This window comes from Sarcophilus harrisii, chromosome 1 (assembly GCF_902635505.1).
Source record: "Sarcophilus harrisii chromosome 1, mSarHar1.11, whole genome shotgun sequence".
In the NCBI taxonomy this organism is placed as follows: domain Eukaryota; kingdom Metazoa; phylum Chordata; class Mammalia; order Dasyuromorphia; family Dasyuridae; genus Sarcophilus; species Sarcophilus harrisii.
Window position 1 is genome coordinate 256,494,783 of NC_045426.1, and position 19,903 is coordinate 256,514,685.

The 19,903-nt window shown below is 36.9% G+C and overlaps 1 protein-coding gene across 2 annotated transcripts in view; it reads right to left on the reverse strand.

Moving 5' to 3' along the window:
- Positions 1-19,903, reverse strand: part of SLC29A4 (solute carrier family 29 member 4) — a 61,265-nt gene that overhangs the window by 30,841 nt on the left and 10,521 nt on the right. For both annotated transcript variants that reach the window (XM_031940865.1, XM_031940859.1), the window contains exons 2-3: positions 14,351-14,523; positions 9,811-9,942 (exon numbers count right to left, since the gene is read on the reverse strand). In XM_031940865.1, coding sequence (XP_031796725.1) covers positions 9,811-9,942; positions 14,351-14,513 — 295 coding nt within the window. In that variant the 5' untranslated portion in view covers positions 14,514-14,523. The remainder of the gene's footprint in view (positions 1-9,810; positions 9,943-14,350; positions 14,524-19,903) is intronic.

Sequence of the window (19,903 nt, forward strand, 5' to 3'; positions counted from 1 at the left end):
AGCTTAGATCCAGTTATGACCTATTCTTCTTCCCAGCATCCCTTATAATACACAGAGCACCAGATCTGGAGTTCAAGTCTGGCCTCAGACACATACTAGCTATGTGATCCTGGGCAAGTCACTTTATGTTAGCCTCAGTTTCCTCATCTGTTAAAATATAAGCTAGAGAAGAAAATGGCAAATTACTCCAATGTCTATGCCAAGAAAACCCCAAATGGGGTCATGAAGAATTGGATATAACTCAATAATAACAACAACTCTGTAGCAATCATACTTTCATGGTTTTTTGTAGAGAGCTTGGCATGAATATTAACATTAGTCTGGGAATAACTTACACTGACATTTCACCAGCTTTATGCCTAGGAGCCTAGATCCTAGATTTAAAAGCCTAGGTTTAAAACTATCAGGGATGTAGGAACCATTGGGTCCAATGACTCAGGAAATGAGATATAGAATAGTTAAGTGATTTGTCCAAGATCATATATCTTGTAAGTATCTAAGTAAGAATCTGAACTCAGATTTTCTCAATACAACTGCCAAATATAGTATTTAGTGGAAGTGATTCCAGCCTATGAAGAAACATAAGGAGAATTTAATAATTTATTGCAAAAGGACTATGGATTGTCAATCATAGAAAGTCATAAAACTAGGACTTTTTAGCCACCTCACCCAGAGAAGAAACTACTAATCTGAACAAGGTTTCTTAGGATAGTAGGAATAATAGGGCTTCAAAGGCCATTTAGTCCAATCCATAACAAAGCAGAAATCCTCTCTATGATAACTGGACTGAAAAGTCACCCAACCTCTTTTTCTTCTTCATTTTTTGGGTGAACTTTTAAAATTTTACAATTAAATAGAAAATGAGAAGAGAAAAAACAAAAACATTACTATGAACACAGCAGATCATAAGGAAGGATTCAATATAAAAGAACAAATTTCCATTTCAAGAAAACCTACAAAACAAATATAACACATTGTTTTCAAAGCTGCCCTGCATTTTCTTTTCTTCCTTGTTAGTTTCTTTTGTTTTCTGCCATGTATTTTTTACTTTATTTTTCCTCCCTCCCTTCTCTACTCTCCCTAAAGATGGCTACAATTATAATACCAGAGAAACTGAGGCAAGATAGAGATTAGAGAGTTTTTAATATTTTATTTGAATTTCTGAGAGGGAGAGATTGTCTGGGGGCAGAGCAGAATCCATTTTGCCCCCAGGGCCGAATTGGACTTTCGTTTCAAAGAATTCAGCATTGAATGTGAGATTTTGATTATTTTTATAGGGCCCTAGCAATCAGGGGACACAAAAACAAGGGGTGGAATCCGAACACTGGTGATTAGAAATTTCCAGGAAGGGACCATCAATCTGGTTCTAACAGGTATGGGGTAGGACCACAAATGCTGATAAATTGGGAGTGAAAGGGGTAGTCAAACTAGAGACAGGAAATCTGGAATAAGATATTTCCCAGATCTGAAATGATTCAGCTGTATTTTTATGGCTCTTATGGCATGCTAATGGTCAGGGCTCCCAGCCCTAATTATCTCAGTCTTAATGGTCAGGAAGGAGGGTTGCAACCAGGCGGATTGAGGCAGAACAATTCAAGGAACTGAGGCAGAACAATTTTGGAAACTGTGGCACAATACAACTAAGCATGGATATATAAATATATGTGTGTATGTGTATATATATATGTATATATAGTACATATTTTTATATCATCCTCATTCTTTATACCAGAATAATATTCTATCATGAACACATGCCACAATTTATTTAGCTATTCCCCAAATTGATGGGCATCCCCACAATTTACTGTTCTTTGCCACCATAAAGAGAGCAGATATAGATAGATAGGTAGTAGATGTGAACTATCTTCTCCTGTCAGGAAGAAGTCCAATCAACTGTTATCATATAAAATCAAATTCCCAGACTAGTCTGTTTGAATAGAATGATTGTGAAGATGGAACTATTTTGTCTATCCCTCAAACCTCTAAGCATCTTTAAACAACCTTTGAAATAATGATTAGCATATCTTTAGGCAGGTCTGGGACCTGGTCTGCCGGGTGCATTCCATCTGGCTCCATGATTCCTTACCTTTAAGCTCCCTGGCTCTTCCTCTTTCTTTGATACTCCCTCTGAGTTCCTGCCTTTACTTTTCTGGTCTCTTTGAGAAACCCCCAAAGGCTATATTTCCTCATAAGTATTTCTACTTATGATAAAGATCTTTGCTAGTTCTTTTTCAGGACTAAGCCCACTATGAGGTTACTCTTTCTCTCCCTCCTCATAATGTCTTCCCTCTAATGTTATCTTTCTCTTTACTCTGGATATTCTAACTATATGCTCTCCCAACTATATTTCATATTTACTATTCCTGGTGGCTATTTTACTTCTTATTTTTGTCTATAATCTTCTCCCCTAAATAAACTTGTCTTTTGCCAAAGAGAAAGGCCATTGTGACTTTGTCACATGTTTCTTTTCGAACTAGGAATTGCTACCCTGACCCCATCATTTACACACACACATACATATGGAGAGGTTTGGCTCCCCTGCACCCCTTGGGATTTAGCGCAAGGGTAGGGAGTTTGGGGAACCCCCTTCTGGCGGCACAGGGATTCTCTGTAAAGGAATTTACAAATTTGAAAACCTAGATTGATAAAAGGTTTATTATAGGGATTGGGAAGTAAGGTTAGAAATCCTGGCAGAGAGGCACAAAGTCTCATTAGGGAAATAGGTGAGGATAAAGAGAGGGTAGCACTGGAAAAGAATATTATCCAGTGGGCAGAGGTTTCCTTGGCATAGCATGGCATGTTAAGAACCTCTGCAAAGAGAGGATTTTAAATTGGCTCTTTTATAATAGGAGCTTTGGCTACAAACTGAAGGGGGCTAGTGGATGGAGTCCCAAGTTGACTCATCTATAAGCTGGGTTTCAGCTTGAGCTGGAATTTGATTAAGAATTGATGAGTTTCTTTAATTCAATAGGGTTGGAATTATTTTGCTCAGGACTGAACCAACCCCACATAGATAACAGAATGAAACTGTCTTGTTTCTCTCTGGTGGGATCCCTCACTGAGGCAGAAGCCAAGGCGAATTTCTCCTTCAAGGAGTTTTAGTGTTTCGAGGTCCCTTCTTTACATACACACAAATAAAAATGTGTGTATACATATAGATATTTATGGATGGATATACATGTGTGTATAAATACATATATAAACATAGATATTTATAAATATATATATACACCTATATATACTCATATACATATATTAGGCCAAATTATGCTTATTTTCTCCTATCATCTGTTTCTCTGAAAGTAGATAGCATCTTCTATTGTAAGTCCAAATATTTCCATGTTTTTTTTAAGATCAACCAGCTCATCAGTTAAAAAAAATTTAAATAGCTTTTTATTTTCCAAATATATGAAAAAATAGTTTTTAATATTCACCTTTATAAACCTTATATTCCAAATTTTTCTCCCTTCCTCTCCCCAGCCCCCTTCTCATTGGCAGCAAGAAATCCAATATAGATTTAAACGTGCAATTCTTCTAAACATATCTCCGTATTTGTCATGCTGTGCAAGAAAAATCAAGTCAAGAAGTGAAAGAAAAAAATACAAAACAAAAAAACAAAAAACCAAGCAAACAACAAAAGGTGAGAACACAATGCTTTAATCCAATTCAGTCCCCATAGCTCTCTCTCTGAATGTGGATGGCTCTTGTCATCACAAGTTTGTTGAAATTGCCTTAATCACCTCATTGTTGATAAGCAGCTCATCATTTTATACATCACAGTGATATTCTTTTCTAAATTCATTCAGCATTTTCCTCAGAATGACTTGGTTATTCAAAATTGTTCTTAAAACAATATTGCTGTTACTGTATACAATGTTCTCTTTGTTCTGCTTATTTTGCTTGCCATTATTTCATAGAGATCTCTCTATGCTTTTCTAAAATCACCGATTTCATAATTTCTTATAGCAGAGTAAAATTCCATCATGAACATATGCCACAATTTATTTAGCTATTCTGCAAATGATGGTCATCCTCGTAATTTCCAGTTCTTTGCCACCATAAAGAAAGTGGATATAAATATTTTAGAACCTGTACATTTTTTCCATTTTCCCAAATCATCTTTGGAAATAGATCTAATAAGGAATATTGCTTGGTCAAAACCAACCTGTTATTGAAGATCTCTGCTGAAGGAGAGCTCATTACCTATTCAAGCACCCCACTTCATTTTTTAAACAGCTTTAATCATTAGGATTTTTCCTACTGTATCCTTATTTCTTCTACATGACAGTTCTTCTAATATGTGAAGATAGCTATCAAGTTCCTATCTCTACCCCTCCAAATCCTCTTTTTTTTTTTTTTCCCAGACTAAACATTCTCAATTCCTTTAAGCAGTCTTCAAATAGCATAGCTGTCTGGACTAGCTTCATTATCTTCTTCTTTTTAGAAATTAAATTTTATTTTATTTTTCAATCAATAAACATCTGCCATCTCTTTCTCCCATTTCCCACTCCCTAATCCCCTCTGGAAAGCAAGAAAAACAAAGCATCTGTTGCAAACAGGTATAGTCAAGCAGAACAAATTCCCTTATTGACTGTATCTTTAAACACCTGTCTCAATCAGCATTTTGAGTCACCTATCACTTCTCTATCAGGAGGTAGACAGCAAGTTCCATAATCAGTTTCCTGGAGCAAAGGCTCATCATTACCTTGATCAGAGTTCCTAAGTCTTTCAAAGTTGTTGTCTTTACAATATTGTTGTTATTGTATGAATTGTTTTCCCGATTCTTCTTCGCATCAGTTTGTACAAATCTTATTAGGTTTCTATGAAACTATTCCCTTTATCATTTCTTCTAACACAGCAATATTCCATCATATTCATAAACTGTAATGCCAATTGACTGGCATTCCCTCATTTTCCAATTCTTTGCCACTGCAAAAAGATCTGCTATGATTATTTTTGTACATATCGTGTGCAGAAATATTCTTCTTTCTTTGATCTCTTTGAGGTGATAGATCTAGGAGTAGTATCCCTAGGTCAAAGGGCATATGCATAATTTAATAGCTTTTTGGACATGGTTCCAAACTGTCTTCCAGAATGGCTGGACCAATTCATGGCTCCATAAACAATACATTAATGTGTTTTTCCAAAGCCCCTCCAGTGTTTGTCTGAGGCTGATCAAGATTGAGATTTGCTCAAGTTCACACAATTAATAAATGTCTTAGCATTTAAACTCACTCCTTGACTTCAAGTCCAGCACACTATCCACTCTGCCACTGAGTTGCCATTCTTTGCAGTATTCTTAATGGTGACAAAGTCGCATCTTTTGAGGATGGATTTGATTTTTGAAACAACCTATTCATTCAAAGTTTATTCTGCTGATTAATATGGGGGGATATCAGTCTGTTTGGATATTACAAAGCTTGACTATAAAGTTAAGAGATTTATTGCCATATGTAGCTTGTAAGCTGGCTTTGATGGCTCTTTTCAATGAGTTGTTCCCCAAATGGTTTAAGCAATGGTAGCTTCCCACTGGAATAAGTACATAGTATTCCATGGTGACTATTGTGAAGGGGTCAATATTCACCTGGTATGGACATGTTCTGGTTTTTTAAAAAAAAATGACCCAGTCTTTTGTATCCCAAGGAAATCATAAAGGAAGGGGAAAGGATGAATATATGTAAAAATGGTTGTAGCAGCTCTTTTTGTGGCAGCAAAGTAGACACTTACCAATTGGGAAATGGCTGAATAAATTATGATATATGAAGGTAATGGAATATTGTTTTCTTTTAAAAATTATGAACAAGTTGATTTTAGAAAGGCCTGGAAGGATTTATACAAACTGATGTTGAATGAAACAAGCAGAACTAGGAAAACATCATACAGCAAGTAACAGCAAGATTGTGCAATGATCAATTATGACAAATTTGGTTTTTCTCAGCAGTTCAGTGATCCATGGCAATCTCAATAAATTTTGAATGGAAAATGCCATCCACATCCAGAGAGAGAAATGGGGAGACTAAATATAAATCAACACATGCTATGTTCACTTTTTTTCCTTCTTTTTTTTTCCTCTTGTGGTTTTTCCTTTTGTTCTAATTTTCCTCTCCCAACATGATTCATAAGGAAATGTGTTTTTAGAAATGAATGTAATTTAACATGTTATTGGTCAACCTGCCATCTGGGGGAGGGGGAGGAAGGAAGGAGGGAAAAAATTGGGAGAAAAGGTTTTGCAATTGTCAATGCTGAAAAATTACTTGTAAATAAAAAGCTATAATAAAAAATACATAAATTAATGTATATGTATACCTGAAAAAATTAAATAAATAAAAACTAAAGTGATAAAAAAATAAAAATGACCCAGTCTTATCACTTTATGTCTGATCATTGTAACCATGGGACAGGAAGAGGATGATGACCCAGTGAAGGAGAGACAGAAGGATCAGTCAAACAGGTAGGAAGAGAATCCAGAGAATTAGTATTATTAGTCTACATCAAATAAATTATTTGTTACTCCATCATTGCTTCTAAGACCATGAGTGCTGAGGATAGGAATGGGGTACAAAAAATCATTGCTACATTGCCAGTTGCTATGAACTGGATTCTTTTTTTTTTTTTTAATTTATTTAATAGCCTTTTATTTACAGGATATATGCATGGGTAACTTTACAGCATTAACAATTCCCAAACCTCTTGTTATGAACTGGATTCTTAATCCTGCTGATGGGTTTGCCCTGACCCACTTCCAATCACCTTATTCCTCTGAGGACCAAAGGCATAAGACAAGATTCAAAACAGAAAAGCAAAACTATCTGGGCCTCTTGGAGAGATTCAACTCATGACCTTGCCCTTCCTAATGCCATACTCTAGCCACTTGAGCTATTTGAAATGAGCTCATATAAATATAAGCTCTTATAATTCTTTAGTCATAGGCCAAACCAGTCATGTTTAGCAGAAAGTGTTAAAACCCAATATATTGCTAAAAAGAAGACTCCTTAAAGAAGGGGTCAACATATGCATATGTACATATATACATGTTCTAGGCAGGTAGTTTGACCTCCCTCTCTCCCTCTCTGTCTCCCTCCCTCCCTCCCTCCCTCTCTTCCTTCTTTCCTTCCTTCCTTCCTTCCTTCCTTCCTTCCTTCCTTCCTTCCTTCCTTCCTTCCTTCCTTCCTTCTTTCCTTCCTTCCTTCTTTCCTTCCTTCCTTTCTCAGAGTGAGTTAGCAATTATTTCTGTTTTGGCCAGAAACTCTGAGAGTCTTCACTTTCCAGATTGATTTTTTTTTTGACTAGGTAAAAGAAATTATTCTTTGCCTCATTTTTTCCTAGCCTTAATCACCAAACAGGCAGTTGCCTCAGTCAAACTGAGACTTGGGAAAGACCAGTCTCCCACTGGCCATCTCCAGTTATCCTGATCTATATTTTGCTATCAGATCCAGATGGCTCTGGAGGAGACAGTGAGGCCGGTGACTTTGCATAGCCTTTTCTCACTTTAATAAAATTCACTTGCAAGTCATGACATCACCTTCTTGATCATGATCCTCTTTGAGAATGAAGGACAAATAACTAACAAATGATTCACTGTTGTGATCCTGGATTACCTCTTACTTGAATGATTTTAATATACTTCTAACTGATCTCTCCTCTCTTCAAATTATTCCCCACATAACTGAAGCCTTTTTTTTTTTTTTCTGAAGCAATTGAGGGTAAATGACTTGCTCAGAATCACACATCTAGGAAGTGTCTGAGGCCAGATTTGAACTCAGGTCCTCCTGACTTCAGGGCTGGTGCTCTATCCACTACACCAACTAACTGACCCCTAAGGAAGCCTCTTTAAAGCACAACTATGTCTATATCACTCTTCTCTTCAAAAATTTTCAGTGGCTCTCTCCTGTTGTCAGGAAAGGTACAAAGGTACTCAGTCTGGCACATTTGGGCTTCCACATTTGGGCTCTAACCTACTTTTTTCAGACTCATTTCTCCCTCCCCCAACTTCATTCACTCTATATTTGAGCTTTAATGTAGCTGCTCACCAAACCTACATGCCAAATCTCATCTCCTATGTAACTCTCTTTTGCAATGATTATAATTTGTTTCCTTTTCATATAAACTATTAAAATCCTACCTTCTCTTCAGATGCCATTTTCTCCATGAAGCCTTCCCTAATATCCCTCTCAAGAAAGTGATCTTCCTCCTCTTGAGTTTTTCTAGTGCAGTTTATCTGGATTTTTTTTTTTTTTGTCTTTACCTTGTATCATAGTTATTTGTGCACATGGTATGTATGGTATAATGCAAAGCTTCTTAAATTGTGGGTTGAAACCTCTATGGGGTTATGTAAGTGAATGTGGGAGGTCATGAATTTGGCAACAGTAAAAGGTATCACATATTCTGCCAAGACTTAATTCTTTATGTAAAAATAAACAAGCACATCTATCTTATTAATGCAAACTTGCTTTCCTCTTTCATAAATGATAAAATTATATGCATGCCAAAGAATTATTTTACTATAATTATGATTTATTTTCAATAAATGTTTGATTTGTATATCTATTTTACATACCCATATTCCCAGGATTGTGTAAAAATTTCTCAGGTGAAAGGGGGTCATGAATTAAAAAGGCTCAGTATAGTTTATTTATATTGGATTTAAAGTCATGAAGACCTGGGTTTTGAATTCTGTCTTAGACATTTATTAGCTGGGACCCTGGGTAAGTCATTTAAACTCTTATCAGCCTTAGTTTCCTCATCTCTAAAATGAGGGCATTGGACTTGATGACCTCTATGGTCCTTTCTAGCTTTAAATCTATGATTGAATCACTGTCATCTCCCACTCCATTAGATTGTAAACTCCTTGAGAGATGGAATTGCTTTGTTTTTTCATTTCTTTTTTTATTCCCATTATTGTAACTTATAGAATCAAAAATTAAATAGTTCTGAGCTAGAGACAACAGAATTTTCTAATGTAAAATATGTTCACTTGTAAATGAGATATTAGGAAATATCTATGTTATTTTATGTCTTATCATGAATATCCTTTGTCTTGGGTCAACTTCAGATAAAGAAGGATATAGTAAGGGGCTAAAGTTGATGAGGTTAGCCAAAGATTGTAGATCTGGAATTTGAAGAATATTTTCCAATTCTTGATGTCACTCATTTTATAGATAAAGAAGCTGAGACTCAAAGAGGTTAAGTAATTTGCCCAAGGTCACACAGTACATAGGAAGGGACATTTGAGGCTATCTTCTCCACCCTTCCTATATGAGGATGATAAAGATAAAGTATCTTGCTCAAAGTCACAAAAGGCATGTAATCATAGCTCTAGAAGGACCAACATTCTCATTTTATATATGAGGAAATTGAGGCTAATGGAGATTGAGTATTTTGTTCAAGGTCACAAAAGTCATATGACTCTAAGTTTACTGTACTACATTCTGACTGAAGCCTCATCACAACAAGTCAAGTAAGGACCAAAAACTGAGCTATTCATTATCTGAAGTAACTTTAATTTCATGATTAATATTGGACAGGGTAACCACCAAAGTATCTTCCCATTGTGAAATTCTATGACTCATCTCATCCTAATTATTTGGTCCCCACCAGCTTGTAGCAGTAAGCTAAGCTGAATGAGCCATAGTATAAAGTAAACCCAAGCCATGTGTTCCCCTACAAGCCTGAAACCCCCTCTGCCCGCATGGATGGATGGAGTGACTCCCAGATACCAGTTCCAATGAGACCCCTGTCCATACAATGTAGAACTTTAAAGCTCTATGAAGAGAGGTGTCCATTTTCCATTAAGAGGCTGTGACTTACCTGGGTATTTATGATGCAGATAATCAACATCTGTGATGAAACTATTGTATGGCAGGAGAAAGCCCACTCCAGCCAGTAGCATGGCAAAATAGATCCCATGGTACTGGTCATCAGGTTCCGGCTCCTCAGTCACTAAAACCCCAAACACATGAGAGAAAAGGTCAGATTCATAACCCAACTGAACTGATTCCTGGGGGAATGAGCAACTAACTGTACTAACAACAGTTGATGTTTATTCAGTATTTTGAAGTTTGCAAATTGCTTAACAGTTTTACCTCATTTGAACCAGATGTCAGATTTGTTTGGTTATCATGTCAATATACAAAGAAAAATATAAGACATTTAGGAGGTGCAGTAGATAGAGTAAGAACTGGATTCAGTCAGGAGAACCTGAATTCAAACTTCCTCAGAAATTTAGCAATTGTATGATCTTGAACAGGTCACTCAAACTCTCTGAACCTCAGGTTTTCTGTCTCCAAAATGGGGAAATGCTTTGAACTTGATTGTATGTAGGATCCCTGATGGCTCCAAATCTAGGGTTCTGCCATTTTAGCGTGTGCCAGTTTAATTCTTGGTTGGGCCCCTTTTTTCTTCTTGGGTCAAATAAAGGCGCAGAAGCCATATTGGACTAGAGGAGTTTGGAGGTCCTTTTCAACTCCATCATCCTGTGACTGTTCACATCAAGAAGACAGATGAGAGGGGTAACTGAGGATGTGTGTGTGTATATATATACATAGACAGGGATAAATGTATACACATACATCCTGGCATAAGAATTCATAACTCTAGAACTCCTAGATTTTATAGCTGATTTGACTAGCTCAGGTCTATTATGTATCAAACTCTTTCCTATTTTTCCATACGCAAGACACAAGAAAAATAAGATGTGGCCTTGACCTCAAGCCACTTACAATCTAGTTGGAAAGAAAACCAATATACATGAAATAAGATGGTAGAAAACCATATATAATTGAACATTATACGATGCAAGAGTTGGAAGAATTCACAAAAGGAGATTGGTGGAAGCTTTGAGGAGGAGGTAGGTTTGGAAAATGGGTAGAATTAAGAGAAGTAGAGAATTGGGAAAGGCAATGCCTTTGGAGTCAGAGGACCTGAATTCAAATCCAACTCTATTGTCACTTCTGTAACTTGGTGCAACTTACATGACCTCACAGATTCTCAGTTTTCTCATTTGTAAATGGAGATGGTTGAATTAGATGGTCTGAAAGAGGGAGGAGAGGGCATCCCTGATAAGCAGAGATGTATGCACCCTCATAATACAAATGTGAATTATGGTTTTAAAGTTTGCAAAATGCTTTCTCCACAATGACCCTTGCAACAAGCCTATGTAAATGAATGAATGAAAAGCATTTGTTAAGTGCTTAGTATGTGCAAGTCCTAGGGATACAAATAAAAAAGTAAGATTGTTCATTTTTTAAAACAGTTTGTAATAGAAAAAGAAATAGGTCTAAGTATAATTATTCCCACTTTGCAGATAAGAAAACTGAGGCTTGAAAATGTTAAGTGGATTGTCACTCGTCACACAGCCAGTAAATATCAAATGCTAGATTCAAAGTCAAGCATCCTGACTTCCAACTCCAGCCTTCTATCCTCTCTTCCCTTTATGCTGCATGAAATGATCTTGGTATATTCAGGAAACAGCAAAGAGAAGAACATGTATGCTGAGAGCTGAGGGAGAAAATAAAATAATTTGTCAGTTTCTTTGTTTCTACATCTGTAAAATGAACATAATCATGGCTATCTATTCAAAGGTAGAGTGACAAGCTATAGAAAAAAGCTGCTACTGTGGGTCTAAAGTCTAAGCATCCATTTGACTTTATGGTAGCTCACTAAGATTATTCCCTCACCCTCTACTTCATGGGAACTGTGTTATCCTAGAAATGATGAGCAAGGTTGTTCTATGAGTATAATTTTTTATTCAGAGTCAAGGTTAGAATGACTTATTTAATCAATAATTGCCCTGTACTTAGCAGGGAGTGTTTTATTATCCCAGACGTGGAATTCTTAACTGATGAGAAAAGTCTTTCCCCAATAAGAACATATGGTAATATCCCAATTGGGCATGTCCCAGTAAAGGTTGGGAAGTACTTGGGAGTAAGTGAAGGGCAGGAAGGGTCCCAGGTTGAATGGTTGTGCAGCAGGAAGTCCCCCTAGGGCTTGGCAGAAGATCAATAGTGCATCTGAACTGAGAACTAAGGGATAAATATAGCTAGTATCCCAGAGTTCCCTTGGTGTAGACAAAGAGAGCAGCCAGGGTAAGCAGTGGGAAGCATAATTACCCCTCTGGTGATGTACAAAGGATCAAAGTTGCCTGGTATGAGGCAGCCAAGACCTGAACAACCATACTGAGCAACAGGCAGGAGGGCCAGGACTGATACTAAGTATGTAAACACAGCTGGCTCTCCCCTGGCCCAGTGGTTGGAACTGCCCACTTTAAGGGAGACTACTGACCAGGTAGGTGGTTTTCCCATTATTGTCTCTACAGTGTCTTTATTCTCTGTTACTAAGGAGATCCTATCATGGTGTCAAATAGTACAGATCTAAATAGGAAATGATCTCCACTATCTCCCAAGAGCTCTCCAAAAGGCAACTAATTAAAATCTCCCAGCAGTTGAGCAAAGGAGGGATTTTTCCCCTTGTTTTTGCAGCAGGAGGAATTGAGGATTAAATATTTTGGAGGATAGAGGGAGCACTTGGGAACAGCCCAAGGACAGAAATGCAGATGGTTTAAAAGGGTTCAATTTGGTAGCAGCATCACTCTGTAAATAGCTAACATTTATACAGCATATATATATATATATGTATGCTATATAAACACACACACTACATAAGCATAGTATTTGGCACATATATAATCTACATATCACTTGTATATACTATGTATACATATATCATTTGTATATACAATGTATATATGTATCACTTATATGTACTATATATGTCACTTATATATACTATGTATATATATATATTACTTATATATACTATAAATATCTCACATATATACTACATATATATATATACCACTTATAAACTATGTGTATACATATATTAAAACATATATACTATATTGTGCATGTGTATAATCTATATATACTATGTGCCAAGTACTGTGCTAAACACTTTACAATTATGTCATTTGATCTTCACAACCTTCGAGGTAAATAACCCCATTTTACAGATGAGAAAACTGAGGTATACAGGTTCTAAATGACTTGCCCAAGATCACATAGATAGTAAGTATCTGTGGATGGATTTGAACTCGTCTTTCTGATTCCAGGCACAGAACTCTACTCACTGTGCCACCTAGCTGCCCCGTAAAAATAGTATCTACTTCCTTTTCTCTAGTATTCTAAAGATTACAAAACACTTTTCCTCCAATAATCTTATGAGATTGACGATACAAGTTATATTATCCCCATTTTGCAAATGAAGAAACAGCGACTCAAAGAGTCAGACTGTTAAGAGTTGGGTTTTAAACTTAGGTCTTGGTTCTAAGCTCCAAGTTCCAAACCTCCTGGGAATTTTTGAAGACCTTGGAACAGAAGATATAAGAGCTAGAAGAACCCGGAGAAAGATTATCTAATCTAGACTCCTCATTTTACAGATGAGGAAAGTACAGAGGAGAATTTCTGTGACATGTCTTCAGTCTTTTAAGCGGAAGATTCAAACCAAATTCAAAATCCAAATTCAAACCCAATACTCAATACAGTGCCCCACACTACCTCCCTATTGCCTTCTCTTGGGGTCTGGTGGGGTATATGCCACTGACTATAATGGCTGAACTACTGACCCAACTGAAGGCAGGAGGATGGGCTTACTGGCTTCCCAGATCCCTTTCAGTCCCAGGATTGTATGAGTTGCATTAAATATAGTTACACTCTCAGTACCATGGTGACACTTAGTATTTAAATAGCACTTTTCATTTAAGAATTCCAAAGCTTCTTCTTTTTTTTAGTCCTTTATTTTATTTTTGGTGAGAAGTTTCACACAACAGACACCAGTCACCATCTTCATCTTACACAGGAAGAACCTGAGGTCTGAGGAAGTCATATGCCTGAGCCACAGGTCCTCAGGAAGGAAGTCAAAAGAGAAAACTTATAGAATCCAAATTCTTTTCCCATCCTCTAACCACTGGGAAGCCCTCTTCCATGTCTAGAAGAATCAGACTTTCTTGACTCACTAAGTGCAGCAGTCGATCCACTGGACCACCGAAGTACTTCTTAGTGAATGCTTACTGAATATTACATGTCCAATTATGGCTCAGTCTAAGATGGGAGTCAAGAGAAAATCAAAGAATTTCATAGAAGCAAAGGCTCCTAGAAGTTTAGAGGAATCATGAGGAGCCATTTAATTCATTCTCCTGTCTTAGGGCTTCACCTGAACTAATCCATAGCAGTTGAGTTCCCTTTGATGATGTCAATTCTAACTCCATTCCTAGCCATCCTAGCCCAACCCTAACTCCACCCCTGAGCCTTTACTGGGAAGCCTATAGAGCCTACTTCCCCATTATTATTACCTGGCTCCATAAAAGTCAGAACCCCTTTGGCCTGATTCCCTTTGGCTTGGAGCTCCTCTTCTTCCAACTGGTAGCTGTCAAAACTGAAGCTCATCACCACGTTTCCCTCCGGTGTCACTCCTGGACTGAGCTCCTTGAAGCGCTCTCCCCCAACTGACCCCATGGCTACAGCCCTTTAAAAGAAAATAAAAGAGAATGGTGAGAAAAGCATAGAATTCATCTTTTGTTAATACATTTTGTTTTTCTAGTCAATGGAAATCTTCCTCTTCCCTACTCCCTCTACAATGATAAAGAAAAACAAAACAAAACCCTATAATAAACATGAATAATCAAACAAAGCAAATTCCTGTTTTGATCATGCCCCCAAAATGATGCTTCAATTTACACTTTGAATTTACTTCTCTATCTGGAGGTGGGTAGCATGTTTCATTATAAGTCCTTTGGAATTATGGCTAGTCACTACACTGATGAGAAGCCCTAAGTTTTCCAAAGATGTTTGTCTTTACAATATTGTTTTATTGAACATATTTTCTTCCAGATTCTCCTCGCTTCCCTCCACATCAGTATATACAAGTCTTCCCATGTTTCTCTGAAACCATTCTCTTGATCTTTTCTTACATTCCATCACATTTATAAACCATAAATCATTCAACCATTCCCCAATGGCGGTTATTTCCTTATTTTCCAATTCTTTGTCACTGAAAAAAAAGAGCTGTTAAGATATTATTTATGAATATGGATCCTGTCCTCTTTCTTTGATTTTCCTGGCAGCATAGACCTAGTAGAAGGGTATGCATTATTTTAATAACTTTTGGAGCATAGTTAGAAGCATAGAATTTTTTTTTTTTTTTTTTGGCAAGGCAACTGGGGTTAAGTCACTTGCCCAGGATAACATAGCTAGTAAGTATTAAGTGTTTGAGTCTGGATTTAAACTCCATTATGCCATCCAGCTGCCTCAGACATAAAGAGCTAGATGGGAGTCCTAGAATTCAGTCCATCCTCTAGCAACTGGACTAACTATGATAGATGATTGTCTATTCATTCTTTGACAATGTAAAGTTTCTTGGGGCAGCAAGGTGATAAAATGACTAGAATGTTGAACTTAGAGTCAGTAAGACATATTCAAAAACTGACTCAGAAATTTAATAACTATGTGACACTGGGCTCTCTCTGAGTCTCAGGTTCTTCATCTGTAAAATAGTAGCACCTATCTCACAAGATTATTGTAAGGGTCAAATAAGATAAAATATGTAAAGTACTTCATAAACCATTAGAAATCTCATTTACTAATAAACTGGCTGAGTTCAGAGAAGCCTAGAAAGACTTACATAAACTGATGCTAAGTGAAGTGAGCAGAACCAAGAGAACATTGTGCACAGCAACAATAAGATTATTTGATAATTAATTGTAGAGGGCTACAGATAGTGGGGAAACTCTGGGTGATATATAAGACCCTTCAGCCCAGAGAGAACTTGCTAATGTCTGGTTCAGCTCCCCATCTCTCCTAAGGGTTTTCAGCTTTCTTGAGAAGCCAGGGGGCAGTGACAACTTGTGTTGTAATTAAAGCAGAGTGATAGCAAGTGGCAAAGAGACATCTACATACAGTAGCAAATTGTTTATGTGGTCCCACATGCACAGTATATAGTTAGTGTGTATGCAGTATTGCTATAGTTATATAAGGCTATTAGGGTATATATTAGGGTATATAAGGCTATTAGAGAATATGGAATAAATGGCCTCCATATTTGACCATCCATATGAGTACCACTTCTTCACTCCTCTTCTAAGACCGAGGATTCGGGCTGGTACCTAGATCCTCCAGAGAACTAGGCTGGACACATTAACTAACTGTGATGGACTTGGTTCTTCTCAACAATATAATGATTCAAGGCAGTCCCAATAGACTTGGGATGGAAAGTATCATCTGCATCAAGAGAGAAAACTATAGAGACTGAATGTGGATCAAAGCATAATATTTTCACCTTTTTTCCCTTGTTTGTTTGCTTATTTTTTGTTTCTTTCTCATGGTCTTTTCTCTTTTGATCTGATTTTTCTTGCACAATATGAGAAATGTGGAAATGTGCTTAAAACAATTGCACCTATTTAATCTATATCATATTGCTTGCTGTCTTGGAGAGGGGAAAGGTAAAGGAGAGAGGGAGAAAAATTTGGAACGCAAAGATTTACAAAAAATGAATGTTGAAAACTATCTCTACATATATTTGGAAAAATAAAATATTATTAAAAAGAAAATCTTATTTATTATGTAAATATTATCATTTGTCTCTCTGAATCATAATTCCTTTACCTGTAAAATGAGAATTTAAAAAACCTATCTCTCTATCTAATAGGGAGTATGGTGACAGAAGTATTTTATTAAACTTAAAGCAAGAAACTAGACTTTTTCTACCATTGAAAGTTGGGTTGCCTACGGCACCAAGAAGTTAAAGAGTAGGCTCAGTCATTAATTATATAAATATAAATGTGAGAAATTATTGTTATTATTATTATTGTTTGTTGTTGTTCAGTCATTTCAGTTGTGTCCAACTCTTCTTGATCCCATTTGGGATATTAAAGAGGCTTGGCATCTCCTTCTATAATTAATTTTACAAATGAGGAAAGTGAAGCAAACAGGGTGAAGTGACTTGCCCAGGGTGACATAGCCAGTAACTATCTTAAGGCCAGATTTGAACTCAGGAAGATGCGTCTTCCTGGCTCTAGTCACTTTATGTACTGTGGTACCTAACTGCTACTGTCTTCTCCTTCTTTGCCTTCTCCAATTCTTAAAACTCCCTCCTCTTCCAATTTTAAAAATTCTTCAGGGCAAGAAATTACATTAGATCCTTTGGAAAATATGCTTCTGTATTCAATGACTTAGCAGGATCATGTTCTTTTGGCCTAACCTCACTTTCTTGTTACAAATGAAACCGTGTATCTCCTTTTTCTTGAGGGGGACATAGGGAACACATTTCCCAGTCTAATTCAAGCTGACTCATCCTAGCTACTGGATATGACTTTGTAAGCTCCTGCCTCCTCCACTCCCCCTTCCTATTTCCAAGATGACCCTCACGTGTCAAAGGGGCCAATGGTTTGAGTAGTCAATTCCAACTCAGGAAGGCAGAGCCAGAGAAATAGGAGCCAATCCAATAAAAGACAAAGAACACTGATTAAGCATCTATTATGTACAAATTTGGTAAGACTAAGACAAAACAAAGAAGAATTTCTTCCCTCAAGGAGCTTACATTCTACCCCACATACCCACAATAATTTGAAGAGAGGGGAAACAAAACATTAAGGGAACCAAGAAAGGATTCTGTAGAAGGTCCTGCAAGAGCTGAGCATTAAAGGAAACTAGGGATTCTAAGAAACAGATACCTAGAGAAATAATAGGTTTCTCTTCATTCTCTTCATTCTTCTTCAAGCAAAGGTTGTATGATCACTTATTGGGTGTGTTGTAGTGGGTATTCCTTTCAGGTATAAGTGGACCAGATGGTTGTTGAGAATCCTTCCAGCACCAAAATTCTGTCATTTTATGATCTGTGAAGTAAGGAGTGAGTGCATTCCAGGCATGAAGACAGCTCATACAGAGTTTGGAAGATGAAATGTTGCATGGAAGAAACAGCAAGAAGACCAATTTGTCTGGACCATGCAGTCTGGGAAGAGAAAGTAGGGTGTATTTTGCTCAGACAGGTAAGCTTGAATCAGATTGGGAAGGCTTTTAGCTTTTAGTGTGGCATTTACAAACAGAAGCGTTTGTATCTTAAGTTAGAGGTAGCTGAAAGTGTTTTGAAGAGGTACAGATATTATTTGACTTGTGTTTTAGGAAGATTATTTTAGCCACTATGTGGAAAATGCATTGGAGAGGTTAGAGACTAGAAACTTAGAGTCTCATTAGGAGACTGCTGTAACAGTCCAGATGAGAAGTGATGAAAGCCTGAACTAGGATAATGTCTCTGTGATTAAAGGAAAGGAGACACATATGAGAGATGCTCTGGAGAGAAAACTGACAGATTTGTCAACTGTCTGGGTAGCAAGGAAGGATTTGAGAAATGAAAAAGTAAACTTGGAGGATGGAGAAATAGGGAAGTTTGGCAAAGAGGCTTTATATATTTATAGGAAAGAAGATAATGAGTAATATTTTAGAAGGATGAAGTATGAGATGCCACAAGATATCCACTTGGAAATGTTTAACTGATGTTGTGACTATGTCCAGTTAAGGACTACTTAATACAACTCCTCGAGAGACCAATGAAGCAATCTTAAATGTTTCCAGGAAGATATTTTAAAATCAAGAATACCAAACCATTATTTGATCTACAGTATAGGACCTTAGGTTTAGAGATCTCAGAAGTTAACCAGTTAATTTTTAAAGATGAGGAAACTGAGAGTGATTTGCCCAGGGTCACACAGCTAGTAAGTACAGCAGGATTTGAAACCTGACTCTAAGTCCAGCATGTTATCAACAGTGTCACCTAGCCCTCTCTTCTGATGACTGTTTAGCCTAGTCTATTGTACTGGTTCACCCATGATATGGAGTAAAGAAAAAAATCCTTGTGCCAATTTATGAACCAAGAAAAGAATCCACTATACTGTATATACTCTCTTCCCCCATAGAGACCCAAATCCAATGAAAATATGGGCCTTTTCTCCTTTGAAAGTTTAGCTTTAAAAAAAAAAACCTGACTTGGGATAAACAACGAAAAATAAAGATTTGGGAAATTGGCCATACTGGACCCCAAAGGCATAACAAGACAGTATGGTATAATGGGATAGAACACTGTTCTAGAATCAGAGGACCAGGGTTCGAATTATTTCTCTGATACTTATTACCTGTATTATCTTAGGTAAGTCAGTTAACTTTCTTGAGCCTCATTTTTCTCATCTGTAAAATGAAGGAAAGAAAGCTAGATGGTCTCTGAGGTCCTTTTCAGCTCTAGAAATATGATCCTCTGGTCTATAACTGAGAAAAACAATATAATTTACTAGAAAGAGCACTGGTTTCAGAAACAGAAAATCTAATTTCAAATCCTGCCTTGATGACTGAATAGCTTAAGTAAAAAATAACCTTTCTGGTCCCAGTCACCAAATCGAGAAAATAAAGGCATTGCATAGATAATTCTTAAATTATTTTCCAACTATAAATTTATGCTGTTAAAATCATAATTATTTGTTAGCAGCTCTAGACCATTTCAGACCTGATTACTGATTCCTTTCAGCATCTCCATCAGAGAGCAAGACAGGAAGAAAGTGAAACCCAAATCAGCAAATTTTAAAATGTGCAAATAATCCTAGTAGAGCCTATGTGGGACAGAGATGTTGAAGCTCTTAACTACAAAAGGTTTTAGAATTAGCTGTGAACTTTATTCTTCTGGGATATAATTGTCCCTCATTACCATGGACAGCTCTCTGAAAGGTAAAGTCCTTAAGGGTATAGACCATGTTTTATAAAGAGCAGAATGAACCTTGAAGATGACATAATCCTACTTTCTCCTTTTACAGAAGGGAAATAACTTGCCTATAGATACAAAGTAACAGTGGGTAAAACCAGGACTG